At 39.1% G+C, this 20026-nt stretch overlaps 1 protein-coding gene across 2 annotated transcripts in view; it reads left to right on the top strand.

Moving 5' to 3' along the window:
* BRDT (bromodomain testis associated) overlaps window positions 1–19202 on the top strand; it is a 44951-nt gene extending 25749 nt beyond the window's left edge. For both annotated transcript variants that reach the window (XM_067538485.1, XM_067538486.1), the window contains exons 13-20: window positions 1423–1484; window positions 2483–2675; window positions 3361–3473; window positions 5191–5314; window positions 11908–11972; window positions 14744–14949; window positions 17934–18114; window positions 18912–19202. In XM_067538485.1, coding sequence (XP_067394586.1) covers window positions 1423–1484; window positions 2483–2675; window positions 3361–3473; window positions 5191–5314; window positions 11908–11972; window positions 14744–14949; window positions 17934–18114; window positions 18912–18977 — 1010 coding nt within the window. In that variant the 3' untranslated portion in view covers window positions 18978–19202. The remainder of the gene's footprint in view (window positions 1–1422; window positions 1485–2482; window positions 2676–3360; window positions 3474–5190; window positions 5315–11907; window positions 11973–14743; window positions 14950–17933; window positions 18115–18911) is intronic.
* Window positions 19203–20026: the final 824 nt, after the last annotated feature.

The following is a 20026-nucleotide window of genomic DNA, read 5'->3' as shown; positions in this document are numbered from 1 at the left end:
TGGGGAACAAACTTAAAATTATTCTAGTTGCAAGTAAATTGCTATGCATGATATCTTCTGAAAGACTGATACATACAATGTCTTGCATAAAATGCTCACCCTGGCGGTTTACTGAATGATCAATGACTACAATATCCCACGTTGAAGAACTGACAATCTGTCTTACGTGTTAAAGCCAGAACTTCAAGTTTACAATTTTTTAAACTTTCTGACTCTTCCAAACTGCACAAGTTGCTTGGAGGCTGGAAGCATATTCTTTAGTGTAAAGGGCTTCTTCCCCCATGTAGCTGGGATTAATGTTCATGATTGGGTTAACATTTCAGCCAGTTTTACATAGGTGTCTACGTTCAAACTATAGTTAGCTAATCTCAAGATGGTATTGACTCTTAGTGGCATTCCGAGACCAACTATCTAAGTACTTCTGTCTTGCAGTTAAAACTTGTTTGAGTTTTGTTTTATTGAGCTGACTGTCACTACTTCAAATGTCTGTCATTCAGTATGTGAAATAATTAATCTTTAAGAAAAAATAGAAGTATTCTAAAAATGAACAGGATGTATTTTGAATTTGCAATCATGCGGTTAATTAAGAACTCACATGAGGTCTACTGGTATGGCAAGTTCTCTGCTAAAAATGCAGCTGCCCTTCACTTAAATTGCAGCATATAATATATTTAAAAACCTTCATTCTGAAAGCTGTATACACTAATTTTAATCCTATTACTTAATCAGTTTTTGTAATATAGTAAGTGTTCATCTACCATTTCATTTGGAATTAAAATATGGAGATAGTTAATGGATGCTCTATAGGCATGTTAACACTTGGAGCTGGGGATGTAACTTCTAACTTGACGAAACATACTCATGCTAGCTTTGTTGGATTGATTGAGCTTGCACACTAAAAGTAGCCCCTCCCGCTAACATAGGTATGCTCTTTCTGCCCTGAATATATGCCTATGGTCTTGACTGGATACATACTCAAGGATGCTAGCTGTCTAGGGCTGTTTGAAGTTATGCTAGGGGCTGTTCCAGCTACTAGAGCATGCCAAGATACCATCACCTCATCTCCCCTTAGGCTGCAAGTTCTGTGCTGCACACAGAATCCCATCCTTGGTCTTTTGGTTTCTTTATGCTTTAATGTTAATTTCTGTATTGTTTAAGTGGCCATGGCAACTAAGGTCCCACTAGGACCCTATGTGTGTGCCTAATTCTATGCATGGAGTCCCATTGACTTCAATGGTGTTACTCTTGTTCAAAGTTCAGCATCCCAGAGAGCTTACATACATGCTTGTTTGTTCAGTGCCTACTACAATGGGGGTTGGACCTCCTAGGTGCTACTGCAACACAGATGATGATGTCCTAATGTGAATCATACAACATACGAGAATACTTGTGTGTCTCACTTCACTTTATTTATGATTACAGAAATAAGCTCAAAGCCAAATGGAACCAAACAAAATTGCCTGATGTCTAAAGAGCAAATGGAGGTAAATTCACGTTTCTCTTCTATTTGAATACATATAGCTTTAGAACTAGATTAAAAGCTTTGTCATTCACAGTTTACTATTGTTCGCTGAAATCACTTCAATAGCTTTGTTCTCTATTGTTCTCCCGCTTTCCACACTCATCCTTCAGTTTGCACTCTGAAAGATCCCAAAACGGGGTTGGGGGGAAGAGAGGTAGCACCTAATACTTCCAAGGAAATTTACAAGAAACCTTCCATGTCAATTTGCCCACATTGCACTCTTTCTTCAACTTCTTTTAGGAGATTTAGTACAGTACTGTCCTGTGCTTCAAATACACTGCTCCTCCTTTTGGAGCAGAGCACTTAGCCAGATCTAAAAGATCAGGTGGGAAACTTCACTGGCTAACTTCATTCAGCTGCTGTTTATTCACCCTCATTGTAGAGAGGTTATGCAAGACCCCGTCTTAGAATATGCCTTTCACTCCAGCTCTGATCCTGCAAAGACTTTAAGCATATGCTTAACTTTTGGGCACTGAGAGTAGCCTTTGCAAGATAGGGGCTCAAGTGTCTCCATAGTGAGAGCAATGCTACTGATATATTCTCAGCTCCTCCCTGGAAAACCAAGACTTGCAGAATGCTATTCCTATGCCACCAGGCTGGGCCTTATATTTAATTTTGGCTTGATGTCTCTACAACCTCCTCTGTAATATTTCAGAGTCAGAATATAGTGTATTTATGGAAGTATCTATCAGACAGCAGGAGTTAATGCCACTTCAGTTTAAATTAATGATGCACAATTTAAATAAGATATATTTTTCAGTTATCAAACTTATAGAATTCCTAAACATACTATAGCCACCACAGACATCAGATATTATTTGTGTTGTATTTTTAAGTGGAGTAGTAAACGCACTTTCAAATGCCCAAGTGGAAAGGGGAAAACTTGAACAGGTATAAAGGGTAGATTTATGACATGCAAGGTAAATATAAAAAATTAATTGCATTTAAATCTTCCTGCAGCAAATACCACTGTCTCTACAAAAGACATCCTGCAATGCTGTTCCTCAAGTGCAGACCACGTTTTCTTTTACTAGTAGCTTGCAAAATCAAAGATCACCAGAAACGCAGCCTTCTCCTAAAGTACTACAGTGGCCTCAGCTTTTGCAATATAGCCCACTTACACTACCAGAACAAAGCATGCTGTCTCCTTCAGGTAAAATCCTTACACCAGAAAATGAAACGGTTATTTTTTGACCTTAACTATTATAGCAGGAGAAGAAAATTGGTATTTGTTTTCTAGAAAATTCCTGTTTTGGTTTTTGGAGTTTGCCAAGAGGTGGGATGTGTGAAGTATTAAGTTAGAGACCCTGCAATAGTTTTCCTATTTAGTGCTGAGCATCCTTTATTTTCCTGCATCATGGAGGTCAAGTGACACTTAGCAGAACCCTGGTTGCTGAAATGCAGTCCACCAGCACATCAGATACCGGGGTTTTCGTAAATGTCACTTTGCTGGTCACAAACAGCAAAATAAAAAAAATGATTCAAGATTGGGATAGAAGGATATAATGCTGCACTGGTAAAGCTGTGTTTAAAGGAAAGAATATTTAATATTTCTTACCTTTTAAAGGTATCTTGCAAATATTTAATGACCTCTCCCAAAAAATCTGAAAGTTTACCACCCTTTCTGAGCTCTGGTATAAAACTGAATGAGCTGCTAGCTGAGCATCCAGCTGGACGCTAACTAAAAATAGAGAACTGTCCCAAAAAGTATCTAGCTAGAATGTACACTTGCATATACTTGACTGTTCTGCAGATTAAAATATTGTTGAACAAATTTTGATTGACTCTGTATATTAGGGGAAATTACACACTTAATTTCCTTTTTTTCCTCCCCTTAGGTATAATTGCAGTTCTATCTCCACTGCACTCCACACCATTACAACAAAAGCCTCAGAATAGTCTAAAGACATGCCAGCCTTTAGGCAGCCAACCTACTCACGTTGTCACAGAGGTGAATAGTCATTATTTATGCTAATTTATCTACAAATTTCTCAGCATTTTCATATAACATTTATCCTTCAAAATAAGTATAACTTGGTAAGTAGGTAGGTATATTTAGTATGAATACAGGCCTGAAGTGTTCATAACAATTGTCAAGCAGGGTTTTCTGTTTTTCTGGAAATGGTGGTTGAGCTTGATTTAGCATTTGAGTGGTTCCATACAAATCTAATCCAATTCCCATTAATCAACAGTGACCTAATTACCTTTAATAGGGGTTGGATGGGACTTTTTCTTGTTTTGGCATAGATAGCTTTGCTGCTGAAGTGATCATTAGTTTAACTGTCTCTCTTTAATACACACCCTCTATCATAGCTGCTCAAAGTATAAAACTACCAGAATTACCTTCACTTTCAGAAGGCAAAGACTACCTTTTAATTCAATTATATAATCACAGCATCTCCTTCATTAGTGATTCCTCCTTCCTTTTTGATTCCTCTTGTCAGCTGTGTGGTACAGAGAAGACAGGAGGTGGTGAGGTCTGGCTTTTCCCACCTCTCCACATGACTTTTTGTCCTTTTTATTTTAAAAGGTAAGAATGGAAAATTCCTTCAGCAGCTTTCTTGAGGAAGGAATGATTTAATAAATAAATAAACCTGGGACATGGATAATCCACCCTTGAGGAGTATGCAGATGGGAGACCCTCAACTGTCCTACTGAATTCTATAATATCCTTGGAGTTGGACTTGCTGACACAGTGTAACTGCTCACTACTTGTCTAGGAAGATACTTAGGCAAACATGCTTCCAAATAGATCTAGGTACAGTTGATTCACGCAAGCTTTCAAAAGCTTTTACTTCTTAAATTTATCCATTGATAAGACTTAAAACACATCTCTTCTGTGCTGTAGAATGTAGTTGTAGCCATGTCCGCCCCAGCATATTAGAGACAATGTGGGTGAGGTAATATCTTTTACTGGACCAACTTCTGTTGGTAAGAGACACAAGCTTTCAAGCTTACAGAGATCTTCTTCTTCAGGTCTGGGAAAGGAACTCTGTGACAGTTAAATACATTGTCCTTCTATGTTGGCATTTTGTTCTTGGATTCACAAACCCAGAGTTTCCACTACACAAAAATAGTCTCCCTTCCTCTCCTTCCTTGCAACAGGTAGAGAGCAAGTAACGCTTTCTGACTCTCATGGTGCATTTATGAAAGCCACAGCCCAAGATAGAGGCTGCTTTATCTTATGCCAATTTATGACCTCTATAGGAAGACATTCAGCAATGAATGAAGGTAGTGCAGGTGTGCTCCACTCTGCCCCTTACTCTGAGGTGGGGCGAGGGGAAGTTGTCTTAGGAGCCAGTAAAACATTTTACAAGGGCTAAACTCTTTTTGTACTGACGGAATCCGCAGCTGACCAGCTAGGACTTGATTCTGCTACTTAGTACCCCTCAAACTTCCTGGAACAAGAAGAGGGAATCTGGGCCACAACTTTATTGCCCCTCACTTGATTTCTTTCAGCAGTATGTGTCGCTGTCAAAGGGCCTGCTTGTGTAGAATTTACTTTAGTTGACCACAGTATGGATGAAAGCTACTTCCTCCTTGCAGGTCCAGCCTGTATAGATTGAAATAACCCACTGTTGCAATTCCCTTTGTTACATAAATATTATAGAACACTGCACATATTAACTGATCAGAGTATGTTTTGAAGACTCTTAATTCTCTCCTAGGCATCCAATTCATCTTCCCAGAATATTGCAATGAGTGATATCAAAGAACCTGAAAAATTAAATATTCTTCAAAACAATGCCTCTGAGGGAATTGCTGATTCAAAAACCATAAATCAAGATCAAAGTATGTATTGTCTTACTAGAAATGTAACCTGAGATCAGGGGCATACACTCGAAATAAATGTATGTGAATTTACAGGTTATATTGGTCAAAATAAAATGATACTAAATGTAATATTTGTTCACTAGTGAATATCTAAATAGTACTCATGCAAACCATTAACGTGACTTTTTTTCCTGGTACATTTCGTTCTTTATTGATTCACTTAACAATTTACATAAAGCTAAGTAAAATGAACGTCCAGTTCTCATTCTGGTTTTATCTGACACCAAGAATATATAAAGCCAATGATTTCAAATTTGAAAAGGTTTATCTTTCCATGCAGTTTAGTACTGGGGACAAATAGCTTAATTTAAAAAACTTAGAATACTTAGATACAGATTCACTCCATTAATGCTCTGTTACATAATAGTAAAACTTGGCTGAACTTTAAAAAATTCTCTACTGAAGCTCCCTGGAAAGTCTCCAGATAATAAAGAATGAGCTATCTGGCTTTTTGGGGGTAGCAGAGATCTGCCAAAATAAACAGATGCCAAATAATTTTCCCTACTGTAGAAACAAATTGATAAAATACTGCTTCAGTCTGACATCACTATTGCAAGAGCAGGGGCTATGGTATCGTGTCCACTGCAGCATTTAATTCCCTTCTAAAGTTCTGCTATGCAGTCATGAGTAGGGGATTCTGCTAAAAAAGCATGATCTGAAGGCTTCATGTTTCCTGGGCAATATATTAAAAGTAGCCCATAAACTACTGAGCAATTTGTAGAATAGGGTTGAAGGAGGATCCTGATAAAGAGGAGTGGGAATAACCTGTCCCTAGAACTAATGTTTTTAGTTACTTCAGAATGGGTCAGACTTCATGACTTTCAAATAGGTATTTGAGATTGAGATCAGTCCTCTCTGCAGGGGATGGCTTAACTGTTCTCAAACTGAGTCCCCACTACATTAGTAGCTTGAGCTTCAGAGGTTCTTGAGTGCCAGCCCAACTCCCTTGATGAGCTAGCTATTTAAGCTCAAAGCCCTAGTTACCTTGAGCTAGAAATTTGTGTGTGTAAACATGAGTTGGGTTGGGGTAACAAACTTGAGTTGTACCCCAAACTAACAATAAAGTGAAGACACACCCACAGATGGAAACTTCTGTTCCCCTTCCTCCTGCCTCTGTTAATTTGAACATAGGTAAAACAAAATACAAACAAAACTTAATGGAAACTGAAAAACATACTTATTTCCAAACTCTTAACAATTAACAGTGAAGGTTGTCAATGAATACTCTTAAATTTAGAGTTAACTGGTAAACTTAATTATACCAAAACAATGCTTTAAAATTGCAGTCTTAACTCAGACCTTTTTGTACTGCAACATTTATTTAGTGCCAATAATGTACTAAGTGCTTTTTAGTGTACATAAAGGACTTACAGCACCTGGTATCTGCTTTACACAGATTTAGTGCACAATCCTCACTAACAGTGTGTCCATGCCTTCTTGCTTTTGAATAATTGACCACGTACTGTTCTTCTGTAAATTTCAAGGCTAGGAACTTGCATTAATGTGTTTTCAAAATGACAGGTACACCTATTGCAACCTATACATATTGGAAAACACTGGTCTCTCTTCTTCCATTCATGTTCCCACCTTTTCTTTGCCTCAATGATTCTTTGATTTTCAATCTTTCCTCCTTAGCTATCTCCCTACTTCTCTATCCCTCTTAATTTTGTCCTCTTTAGTCTTTTCTTTCTATCCTTCACTACCTGTTGACTCACCATTCCTACAATTTTCACATGGCCTGTGGAGGGGGCTTTGGGATGGTTGCACTCATCTTCACTGTCGAGTTTACCAGAGTTGGGATGCTCTTTCCTGGCTGTAACAAGGGGGCAAGAAAGCTAGAGCTCTTGTATGTAAGAAGCTTGCTGCAGGAAGAATCTCAAGAGGGAGGATGAGAGGATTTCTGCCCAGGGGTGTTTTATCAGTTACTTAGCCTTTGAGCCACAGCAGTGTGAGCACTGGCTTGCATTCTATTTGTCTTTTTAGTCTTTAAAACCAGAAATGAGAAGAATGAGCGGAGCTCTGCTCAGTGCTCTCACATTAGCATCAGACCCGCTGTCGTGGGAGAAACCAGCATGGGGAGCTATTTCCCAGTCACCCAATCTGAGGTTGCTACTAAGATTATTAAGTTTATTTTCCCCTACTAAAACGTTCGGGGGTGAGGGGGAGGAATGTCCTTCCTTGAATAATAGAAGGAACTTAGACTTTGCTCCTTAATCTTTTGTGCTGATTAATCTGCACATGAAATGCCAAGTACCGCTATATGCATCTTTACCTAACACAACTTGACCTAAAACTTGCTTCAAGGAACTGCATGCTTGTCTGAACCACTTGTCAAGAGATCTTGAAGAAAGGTAAATCAAATCAGGCAATCTTGCATAGTCAAGTGCTTCCTAGAAATACTGAAAATAGCTTTCCTGAGCTCCTGGACCACTGTACTGGCATCACCTTTGTTGGTGCCAACTTAGCTCTCCTGTACTAAATCCTAGTAGAGCTGCCTCACTACAGATGCAACCCACATTACTGTGAGCTCAAAGTACTGGATCCTCAAGGCCTGGGACTCATAAAGCTTATTAATACTGCTTGAATGTGCAGGAATGAAATCAGGAAGGCCAAAGCACAATTAGAGTTGCAGCTACCAAGGGACGTGAAGGGGAACAAGAAGGGTTTCTACAGGTATGTTACCAACAAGAGGAAGATCAAGGAAAGTGTGGGTCCCTTACAGAACGGGGGAGGCAACCTAGTGACAGAGGATGTGGAGAAAGCTGAGGTACTCAATGCCTTTTTTGCCTCTGTCTTCACAGACAAGGTCAGCTCCCAGACTGCTGCACTGGGTGGCACGATATGGGAAGGAGGTGAACATCCCGCAGTGCTGAAGGAACGGGTCCAAGACTATTTAGAAGGCTTAGACATACACAAGTCCATGGGGCCAGATGCAATGCACCCGAGGGTGCTGAGGGGATTGACTGATGTGATTTCAGAGCCATTGGCTATTATCTTTGAAAGCTCATGGCAATTAAGGGAGGTCCCTGATGACTGACTGGAAAAAAGCAAATATAGTGCCCATCTTTAAGAAAGGGAGGAAAGAGGAGCCGGGGAACTACAGACTGCTCAGTCTCACCTCAGTCCCTGGAAAAATCATGGAGCAGGTGCTCAAGAAATCCATTTTAAGGCACTTGGAAGAGAGGAAGGTGATCAGGAACCGTTGACATGGATTCACCAAGGGAAAGTCATACCTGACCAACCTGATTGCTTTCTATGAAGATGTGACTGGCTCTGTGGATGTGGGGAAAGCAGTGGACGTGATATACCTTGACTTTAGCAAAGCTTTTGATACGGTATTCTTATCAGCATATTCTTATACTCTCACAGTATTCTTATCAGCAAGTTGAAGTATGAGTTGGATGAATGGACTATAAAATGGATCGAGAATTGGCTAGAGCATAGGGCTCAACGAGTATTAATCAATGGTTCCATGTCTAGCTGGCAGCCAGTCACAAGTGGAGTGCCCATGGGGTCGGTCCTGGGGCCAGTTTTGTTCAAATCTTCATTAATGATCTGGAAGATTGCACCCTCAGCAAGTTTGCAGATGACACTAAGATGAGGGGAGTGGCAGATATCCTGGAAGGTAGGGATAGGATACAGAAGGTCCTAAACAAACTGGACGATTGGGCCAAAAGAAATCTCACAAGGTTCAACAAGGACAAGTGCAGAGTCCTGCACTTAGGACGGAAGAATCCGATGCACAGCTACAGACTGGGGACCAACAAGCTAGGCAGCAGTTCTGCAGAAAAGGACCTGGGGGTAACAGTGGATAAAAAGCTGGATGAGTCAGCAGTGTGCCCTGGTTGCCAAGAAGGCTAATAGCATATTGGGCTGCATTCGTACGAGCATTCCCCTCTATTCGGCATTGGTGAGGCCGTATTTGGAGTATTGTGTCTGGTTTTGGGCCCCCCACTACAAAAAGGATGTGGACAAGTTGGAGAGAGTCCAGTGGAGGGCAACAAAAATGATTAGGGGGCTGGAGCACAAGATGTATGAGGAGAGGCTGAAGGAACTAGGCTTGTTCAGTCTACAGAAGAGAAGAATGAGGGGGGATTTGATAGCAGCCTTTAACTACCTGAAAGGGGGTTCCAGGGAGGATGGAGCTAGGCTGTTCTCAGTGGTGGCAGATGACAGAACAAGGAGCAACGATCTCAAGTTGCAGTGGGGGAGGTCTAGGTTGGACATTAGGAGAAAGGTGGGTTTTTTTTTCACTAGGAGGGTGGTGAAGCACTGGAATGGGTTACCTAGGGAGGTGGTGGAATCTCCATCTTTAGAGGTTTTTAAGCTGCGGCTTGACAAAACTCTCGCTGGGATTATTTAGCTGAGGTTAGTCCTTCTCTGAGCAGGGGGTTGGACTAGATGACCTCCTGAGGTCCCTTCCAACTCTGACTCTGTGATGAGATTCAGTCCCTCTGGGGTAGAGCCTCTGTTGTTGAGGCCAAGGCAGGAAATGCCAGGTGGGAGCCAGCGGCTCAATTTGCAGTCCCTGACTGCAGGCAGGAAGCTTTGTTACAAAATCTGAGTTTTACTGTCTTGCATTCATTCTCTTGAAGTGGAGATGAAATGGATTCTGGGTACCTAGTCAGGTTGCTACCAGGTTTCTGCAAGCTTGCCATGTAGCCCTCTGCATCTGAGAAAATCCTCACTGTGCATCACAAGTCAGGACAAAGCTTTTGGGATCATTGGAATACTTTGTGCCAAGACAAATACTCCAAGAGGAAATGCTCCTTGTGCATGAAGTGCTGGCCTTCACAGCAGAGCCTCTTATGCTGCAGATTATGCTCCAGGCTTCCCATCACCTTGACAATTCCAGCTGCTTGTGTGGGGGCGAGGTCAAGAGCAGGATGATGGATGTAACTGGATTTAGAGGAACTCCAAAGCCAAGTAAATCTCCATACTGGAGAAGCATCAAGATAGTGACCTTTCTTCAGTTATTGTAAAAACTGTCCGGACAAGTAGGAGTTCAAACTGGTACAGAAACTTACAAGGGTCATCAGTGAGCAATACCAGGGGCTCAAACTTCCATTAATAGGGCTGCCTTGACTTGGCATCCTATTTTATTTAGCTATTCAAAAACCTCTTGCTCATTGTCAGTTGAGTGATATGATGACTTTCTGGCTTTTTAAAGATTACTTGGGATGTTTACTACTTGTACAGGTTGCTTTTGGTAAATCTCATCTGGAGTATACAGTTTAAATTTTCACAGAAGGCACTTCAATGTCTTAATGTTTTCTAGATGGTTGTGAGCTCAGGGTGCTTATGTAACTGCTTACATAATATTTTATCCTGTAGCCATCAAATCTCTTAAACCATCTTAAATCTCATTTGGTAAAAAATAATGCTATATAGAATTACTGAAACCTAGTTTAGTTCCCTGAAGTAGATGATGTGTTTTTTCACAAAAAAGAGCAAGAGTATTAAACTTTTATGTCTTGTGCTATATCAAGGTCTAAAGCAGTTCCTTTGTGAAAAACAAAGCTTTAGCTTTGATTCCCAAAGCACTTTACAATTTAGAGAAAGAAATCCCTTATGAGCATTAAAAAGCCGTGATACCTGGGGTAAAAGCAGCATAACACTACATAATGCTTCTGTTCCTCTATAGTAATTTTTCCTATTGATTCAGCAAGTTTTGCCTGAAATAATGCAAGATTTCATCATCTGCAATTCCACATACTTGTCAAGGTATTTTATAATATTACTCTAAGTGCACAATTAAAAAGTTTCTTGGCAAAAATACATCACATGAAATTTTGAAGTTTTTCCTTTGTAGTACATATAGTAGAGAGGAAATTTCATTTGTGTTGAAATGAACACTATTGAAATGGAATTTCTAGTTTGCCTTTTAGATGAATTGTCTATCAGTGTAACAAATAAGATAATAGCTCAGAGCACATACCTTTATTTCTTAAACATGTACCTTGGAGCGCACTGGAAGTGAAATGAGTTTACATGACTAGAAGACCTTACGGGCTGACCTACTTGTTTAAAAAGATGGAAATTGGCATGAGAAAAGCTTTATGCAGAATGTGGAGTTACTAAGTAACTGACTCCTCCCTCTCTACCGAAGGCTGGGAACATCATAGAAGGGATGCAATCAATCTCTGTTGGAGGGGGAGGGGAAAGGAGGTGAGTAATATAGAGGTGGTTTTTTCCACCCTAGTAACTAGAAATAGAAAGCACTGCAGTTTCTAAGGGTTTCTTTTTCTGCCTACATTAACTTTCTGTAGGGAAAGTAGGGGTTTTAGAGAGAGTCTTCATAAAATGAAGGGTGGAATAAAACCTACAAACCTTATTTAAACCTCTAAACTTCTATCTCAGGAAAGTGAAAGTAGTTTAGGCATGTTTTTCTGTCTTAGTGGGGACTGATGAATACAGGAGCTCCTCTGCTACAGTGATAAAAGCGCAGAGACTAACCTGTAAAGAACTTTTTTCAGTGGGCTTGCATTCCAGAAATAGAAGTCTCCCAGATGGTCAACACATAACTGACAAAGCTCATTCTGTTCCAACAGGCCATTCTGACAGTACTGATGATAAAAACACATTAGATCCTACATTTCAAATTCTTCCTAAGAAGGTAGGAGTCTTTCTTTTTGGATGTCCCTCTTAAGACTCAAGGAAACCATTTGGCATATCTTCTTTGAAGAACTTTAAAGTTTATTATAAAGTAGTAGCACTTTATCTCAGGCTCTTCTCCGCACACTTGTATGGTTTATGCATTCATTGCCTGACAAATCATGAGAGCTATTGAAATCCATCTTCCAAAGACTCAAGCACGTGTTTCTTTTCCTTGTCCTGTGTGACTGTTTTCCTATTTGATTATGCTGTTTGTCATTTTTCTACTGTAACCAGAAGCTTAACACAAATATTCACAACAAAGTGGAAGGATCTCGGGCCAAAAGGGAAGGAACACGTTCAAGAATATTTAGATAAGATGGATGTATTCAAGTCAAAGCAGGACCTGATGAAATTCACCCTAGAGTACTTAAGGTACTCGCTGAAAGTGTCAGAACCATTCGCAATTATCTTGAGAATCCATGGAGGACAGGGGCGGTCCCAGAGAACTGGAGAAGAGCAAACCATAGTGAACTTCAAAAAATTGAAAAAGGAGACTAGAATTATATATTAGTCAGCCGAACTACAATATCCAGAAAGATACTGGAAAAAATTAAACAATTTAGTCAAACCTAGAGGATAATTGGGTGATGCGTAACTATCAACATGGATTTGTCAAGAACAAATCATGGCAAACCCATCTAATTTCCTTCTTTGACAGGGTAATTGGTCAGGTAGGTAGGAGGGAAGTAGTAGACATGATATCTGAACTCTAATAAGGCTGTTGATATGGTTCCACCTGACATTCCCATAAGCAATCTAGAGAAATGTAGTCCAGATGAAATCACTATAAAGTGGGTGCACATCTGGCTGAAAGACTATACTCAGAGTTATCAGTGGATTGTTGTACATTTCCCATTTTGATAAGTGCTAGTCTCTCAGGGGTCTGTCATGGGTCAGGTACTAGTCAATATTTTCATTAATGACTTGGATAACGGAGTAGCAAGTATGCTTTATAAAATTTTCAGATAATGCTAAGCTGGGAGGGTTTGTAAGCCCTTTGGAGGACAGGATTCAAATTGTAAATGATCTTGGGAGATAACTGGTCTGAAATCAACAATATTAAATTCAGCAAAGTGCAAACTCCCAAATATATAATGGGAAATAAGTGGCTAGGCAGCAGTACTACAGAAAAGGATCTGAGGGTTATAGTGGATCACATATGGAGTGTAAGTCATCAATGTAATGCTGTTGCCAAAAAAAAAGCAAATGTCCTTTTAGGGGGGTATTAACAAGAGTCTCATAAGTGAGACATAGCTAATTGTTCCATTCTATTTGGCATTGGTGAGGCCTCAGCTGGAGTACTGTGGCCAGTTGTGGGCACCAAACTTTAGGAAAGATGTGGACAAATTGGGAAGGGAAGGCGGGGGGCGAGGAGGGGGGAGAGAGAGTGTCAAGAGGATAGCAACAAAAGTAAGTAGCTTAGGAAAGAAGTTCTGAGGAAAAATTAAAAGAATTAGATATATTTAGAGAAGAGAAAGCTGGGGGAGACGACAAACATCTTCATCTACATTGAGTTGTTGTGCAGAAATTGGTTACCATCCTCTTTATATCTACTAAGGGTAGGAGAAGTAGTAGTAATCTTAGCTTACACCAAGGAGATATTTAAGTTGGATGTTAGGAAATAACTATAAGGGACAGTTAAGCATTGGAACACATTATCTAGGGAGGTTACAGAACCACAGTGATTCTAAGAACAGGTTAGACAAATACCTTTTGGGGGATGGTCTAAGTATACATAACCCTGTCTCAATGTGGGGGATGGCAGTGAGGATGGACTAGATAACCTCTAGAGAGCCTTTCCGGCCCTATATTTCTGATTTCACGTCATAGGAAAAATTAGCATACCAAAACAAAGGACTGAGTACAAAACTTGTGCACCTGTACTATGTTAACTAATGTGGTTTGACTCCTTTCAGGGTGTGGGTTTTTTTAATACTAGCATACCTCTCCTCCATATTGCACAATACCAAGTCATGGCAATACTTGAGAAAATGCTAAGAATAGTGCTGACATTCAAACTTTGATGTGAGACTAGGAAAGAATTTGTCACACCCCTACACCCTCCTATATGGGGAAGATTCTTTTCAGTATCCCTGAACTTCATTTTAGAAAATGGCACGGAGAGAGGGATCTTCCAGTTCCTGCCAGCTTGCTGCTGCAGGAAAGGTTGATATTTGACAATATTTGCATAAGTGCCAGGTTTAGTTGCCCACATAAGCTGTGGGTCTCATGACCCCTGGGCACTGTAGTTTTTGTGTGTTACCCGGGTAAATTGAACTGCTTCTAAAATTGCTATCAACACACTCAGCTCTTAACAAGTATTAACTTACTAAAGTCCATTGTTCCAACAGCATGTATTTTCTTCAACTATTAATATGTGGATTAAGATCCCAGGGCAGATATGTAATCAATCCAACAGAATAATAGATTTTCATTAAACTCAACTTTTCTCAATTATTAATCTAATGTTGTGCATTGACTCTACAAAGAGAATTCCCTACAGAGAACTAGGGTACCTCTTACAGATCCCCATGCATCCACCCACTTCCCCTTTTTTCACATATAAACTGCAGGCCTGAGGAGAGCTATTGGAAAATTGCACTGAAAAAGTTGAAAAAGCAAGTGTTCTCTGACTATAGTGAGGACTGAGTTACTTATTTACAACAACAAAAATGCAATTAAATACTGCAAATGATTTTGTGACTTAAACAGTCATTTCTTAAATTTCAGGACATCAGAATCAAGAATGCAGACTCCTGGATAAATTTATGTAAAAAGATGGCACTTCCTGTTCCCATAAAGGCATCTCAAGAGAACTTCAAACAGTTCAGGAAAGCAGCACTAGAAAAGGAAAAAAGTAAACGAGCGCAAGAACTAAGGAGACAATTGGAACAAGCTGAGAGGGAAGAGAAGAACCTCCCTCACCAAAAAGAGAGGTTTGTAATTCCTTATCATTAAGTGAAAAATGACCCAATTTCACATGTCCCCTTTATTTATATCAAGTGCCTGTCAACTGGATTCTTGGATGGCTGTGTGGAATTTAAGTAATTTCTATTTTTAAAAAAACCCAACTTAATAAGCTGATTCCTTACTGGTTTGGTACCTCACTTTCATGGATAAGCCAACATGATGTATTTCAAAGGAGTCACGTGGTACTTTATCAAAGTCCATTTGATAAACTGATATAATTATTTAAGGATATGTAATGAGCAACTGCATCAGTAGCCATAAGACGATCAGTTACAAGCAATTTAGGACTGGCCTACACTAGGAGTTATTCTGGAATAGCTATTCCTGACTGATTCTTTGTGTGGATGTTTGTTCTCAAATAGTTAACTCTTCGCAGTCTGCTGTGAACTTACAAAGGGATCTCACAAAACTGGGTGACTGGGAAACAAAATGGCAGATGAAATTCAATGCTGATGAATTCAAAGTAATGCACATAGGAAAACATCATCCCAATTGTCCATATAAAATGATGGGGGGGTCTAAATTCGTTGTATCCACGCAAGAAAGAGATCTTGGAGTCATTGTGGATAGTTCTCTGAAAACATCCACTCAGCGTGAAGTGGCAGTCAAAAAACTAACAGTGTTGGGAATCATTAGAAAAGGGATAGAGAAGATAGAAAATATCATATTGCCTCTTTATAAATCCATAGTATGCCCACATCTTGAATACTGCATGCACAGCTGGTCACCCCATCTCAAAGATTCATTGAAAATGGAAAAGGTACGGAAAAGGGCAACTAAAATGATTAGGGGTATGGAAAAGCTTCCATATGAGGAGAGATTAACAAGACTGGGATTTTTCAGCTTGGAAAAGAGGTGACTAAGGGGAGATATGATAGAGGACATGACTGGTGTGGAGGAAGTAAATAAGGAAGTGTTTAGTGCTTTTCATAACACGCAAACTAGGGGTCACCAGATGAAATTAATAAGCAGCAGGTTGAAAATGAACAAAAAGTGTTTCTTTTAAACAATGCCTAGTTAACCTGTAGAACTCCTTGCCAGAGGATGTTATGAAGGCCAAGACTATCTAGTTCCTTTTTGAACCGCATTATAAATTCATGGAGGATAGGTCCATCAATGGTTGTTAGCCACAATAGGCAGGAATTGCTGTTTGCCAGAGGCTGGGAATGGCTGATGAGCTAGATCACTTGATGATTACCTGTTCTATTCATTCCCTCTAAAGCATCTGGTATTGGCCACTGTAGGAAGACAGGATATTGAGCTAGATGGACTATTGGTCTGACTCAGTATAGCTGTTCTTATGTTCTTAAGAGCATCTATACATGGAGTTAATCAAGAATAGCTAACCTGCTTTAAATTCAGGATAATTGCATTTTTTGCACTTAAACTATAGGGAAAAAACACCTATGACAGAGCTATAACAACATTCTATTATATATCTTGTCATAAAGGTGGACTACAAATATTTGATCTAATGTTTGTTTGTAAAATCCTAAACAGACGTGAGATCCAGACACACTGTTTTTATTCCCTCAATTCTTTTTTTTTTTTTTTTAAACTCATTATTGCAGCCTTGCATTGTGATAATTCTCCTGGTTGTAGAACACAGGACCCTTGACTGTTTTTAATAAATAAATAGGCTTGATTTCTCCTTCACAAGCCTCAGTGCTTTGCACACCCATTGGCTTTAATGAGTACTTTGATTGTCTTTGGATCAACTTCCTTCCCCTGAATGGCAGCCATAAGTGCCTCTCAGCATATAACTATTCAATGCAATTAATAAAGTTTTCTACGTATGAGGCTATGTCCTTAAACTGATTGCTGGATTTATTTATTTATTTATTTATTTAAGAAATCAATCTTGCTGTTACTGCTTGTTTGGCCTTTCAGAAAACTTTTTTTTACTTCTAGTGTCTGTTTTTCTTTTAGCAGTGGGTTATTTTGATTTTTTTCTGGAGTAGCGGGGTGGTCCTCTTAAGAATGGCTTTCTGTTTGTAGTATTTTATATTTATTGGGGGAAGATGGTGTTTCTTTTAAATCTGTTCAAAATGTGTAATGCAGAGTCCAAAACAGCTTCAGTTGTTGGAAGTAGCTTGGTATCTGAGCAATTGTTAAAACCCTACCTGCCCAGAGTCTATCAACATAGCACCCTTATTATAAATGGAAAAGATTTCCAGTCTGGTGAGGAAGCCTACTGGGAACTTTTGTGTTTCTCACAGACATGGGCTACTTCAAACATTCTGCTACACCACTGTCTAGTCAAGACTTCCTCCACCAGATAAGTCTTTAATGAAGTTACACTGACTGTTCATGGGTTGACAGCCCTTCTGCAATCCCTGCCAGGCCCCCAAACTTGCCTCTCTCCAGCTCTGCAAGTCCTCAGATGACAAGCCAGTGACTGAAGGAGACTGGTCTCTACCACACACCATGCCCCTCACTTTCAGTAGTGAAAGAGAGGCATCAGTGGAATAAGTCATTGGGGTGGTTTGCCTATTTTAGCAGCAGGGAGTCATTTGCTAGAAAAAGCTTCTATCAGATTAGTCAAAGAGGAACAGGGCAGAAGCAATCAGTCATGACTGGCTTCTGACATTTCCCTTATCTGACTCACAAGTAAGGAAAAATCCCCATTTTATATTCTTTGTTTATAAAACTGAGTTCATCTAGAAGAAATATAAAATTCCCATATGGGATTGGGGTGGAGAGTGTCAATAGTACTTATCCTGCTTCCATCCATTTAAAACCAAAAACATTCCTACATAATGCTTATATTAGGGAAAAGATTCATGTAATTATGAATGAACGTGTGTAATACATATTGTTGGACCACATTTACAGTATTGTGTACTAAAGTGCTGATTAACTGATGCTTTTGTTCAATTGACAAGGGTAAAAGCTACAGAGAGAATTCTGAGGAAACAAAAGAATTAGACATTTTATTTTACTTTTTAAGGACCCAGGAAGGAACAGAACTGGAATCCACTGCAATAAAACCCCATGAAGAGCCCCCAAAAGAAAGGCCAAATAACAAACAGCAACCACCAACAGGGGTCCAACAAAATATCCAAAAAGGTCTTGTCAAAGACCGTAACCTGGCTAGAAAAATGGAGCAAGAGCGCAGAAGGAGAGAAGCTGTAAGTCATGGACCTTTTTTTAAACTGTTAACTTTCTGCTTTACTTTCAGTTGAACACAAAATAAGAGAGACCATATCCTCAGATGGCATAAATCAGTGTAGTCACTTGAAGACAATGGAGTTATGCTGCTTTAAAATAGTTGAGGATCTGGCCTAGTAAGTAAAGACTGAGGCTTAAGATTCTGTGCTACACCTCCAGGAGGCACAACACAGAAAGGCAGAGTAATGGGAAAAGGAAAGGGGAAGGTGGGGGGTCAAAGGTGGCTTATGTCACTTTCGTGCCTTTCCAGTTTTGGGCTGCTCTGGGGACAGGTGGCATACAGCAGAGTAAGCACTTAGGCAGTTTCCTTCCACACCAGGGCTTCTGGTTGCTCTAACCCTATTATAGCAGGTAAATGACCATCTTCTTCTTCTCTCCCATCACCACAAATGTCTTTCTAATCAGAAGTTCTTGCCTTTTTCAAGTCCCTTCCAACTAGCAAATTATTTAAAAGTATTGCAGTCTGATGACATGAAGCGATAGATGTCATGACCATTGGATTTAAGATGACATTTTAAAAAAGCATGTTTTAGATACATATTGAAATCCACCTGCAATGATGAGAAAAGGAAGTGGAAAAGTTACTTAAGTTCCTTTTAATGCAATCTGGACAGTGCCTACTGTTATGGATACCACTATAAACAAGCTATAGGGATGCTGTCACTTTAGTAGTTTAGAAAATGTCTTCTCATTCATTATGGTATTCCTTTTGTCTATGATGATTGTTATGGACACCTGTTAATTATCTTTCTTACAGATGACTGGCACCATTGACATGAATCTGCAGAGTGATATAATGGCAACTTTTGAAGAAGATCTTTAGTGGAATTTTGGACACTGGAAAAAGTTGCAACCTGGCAACAGTCCTTGAGTGACATTGTACTAAACCCAATGGTACAGTAAACTGGACACAAGTTCTATATACATGTGTACTAGTATGTATCTCAACGGTATATTGTTTAGACCACTTTGAAGAGACTATAAACTGCTGTATTGTGTTTAATTTGCATAGCACTGTTAAATATTAAATATGCTTTGACACAAAAGATCACGGTATTTTTGTCACTTGCATTTATAATCTGTCAAATCTACTTTTTGCTAGCTAGTTGAGCACAATCATATTTGATTGCATATACATGTGACTTCTTAAAATGCACTGGAGATTTTTTTGGAAATTTGTATCTCCACTTTTGAATTTAGAATTTTTAAAAGCAATTATCTTTCAGAACCATTTGAGAAGTTTTTAAAAAAATGTACTGCCCACATCAGATTTCTTGTTTTTGTTTTTTGGGTTTTTTTGCTGGCTGTTTTTGGTTATACACTACATTTACAGGTGGTGGTAAGTAATACTTTAGAGAAGTTATCTTAATCATCATAACCTTGTCTTTTCAAAAGTGTCTTATTTTGATTAAGGTAGTGAAGATATCACTTTTTTAATGGACACACATGTGCTATTTAATAAAACTGGACTGTGCAAAGACTTAGTATATATTGTCGCTGTTACAATATTTGGAAATTATTTGTATGTAGAGAACTACGTTTGTGGAACATTTGCAATTTCTGTACTTGACCCACACTTTTATTTGCCAAATTCTTTCCACTTAATTTTTTTAACCAAGTAAAGGCAGGTTAGCTTTTTTCGTTCATGTATTTAATATTAGAGATACTTGAAAGAGCAGGCAAGCACGAGTGCTTACCAAACCATTCATATTTTGTATTTAAAGAAATTCATTGGAACTAAAACACCCTTTTTAAATGCTAGCCAGAAATACAAGTATATGATCAAATACCCTATTTTAATTTTTAAAATGTTGACATACTAGTTTAAAGTAGAAACTTGGAAAATGATTTATGTTCCTTGTTGAATATACA

This window comes from Emydura macquarii, unplaced genomic scaffold (assembly GCF_026122565.2).
Source record: "Emydura macquarii macquarii isolate MOO-44397 ecotype Brisbane River unplaced genomic scaffold, CSIRO-AGI_Emac_v2 contig_480, whole genome shotgun sequence".
NCBI lineage: Eukaryota > Metazoa > Chordata > Testudines > Chelidae > Emydura > Emydura macquarii.
The sequence above is the reverse complement of the archived record's forward strand: the minus strand, read 5'-3'. Positions and strand labels throughout refer to the sequence as shown.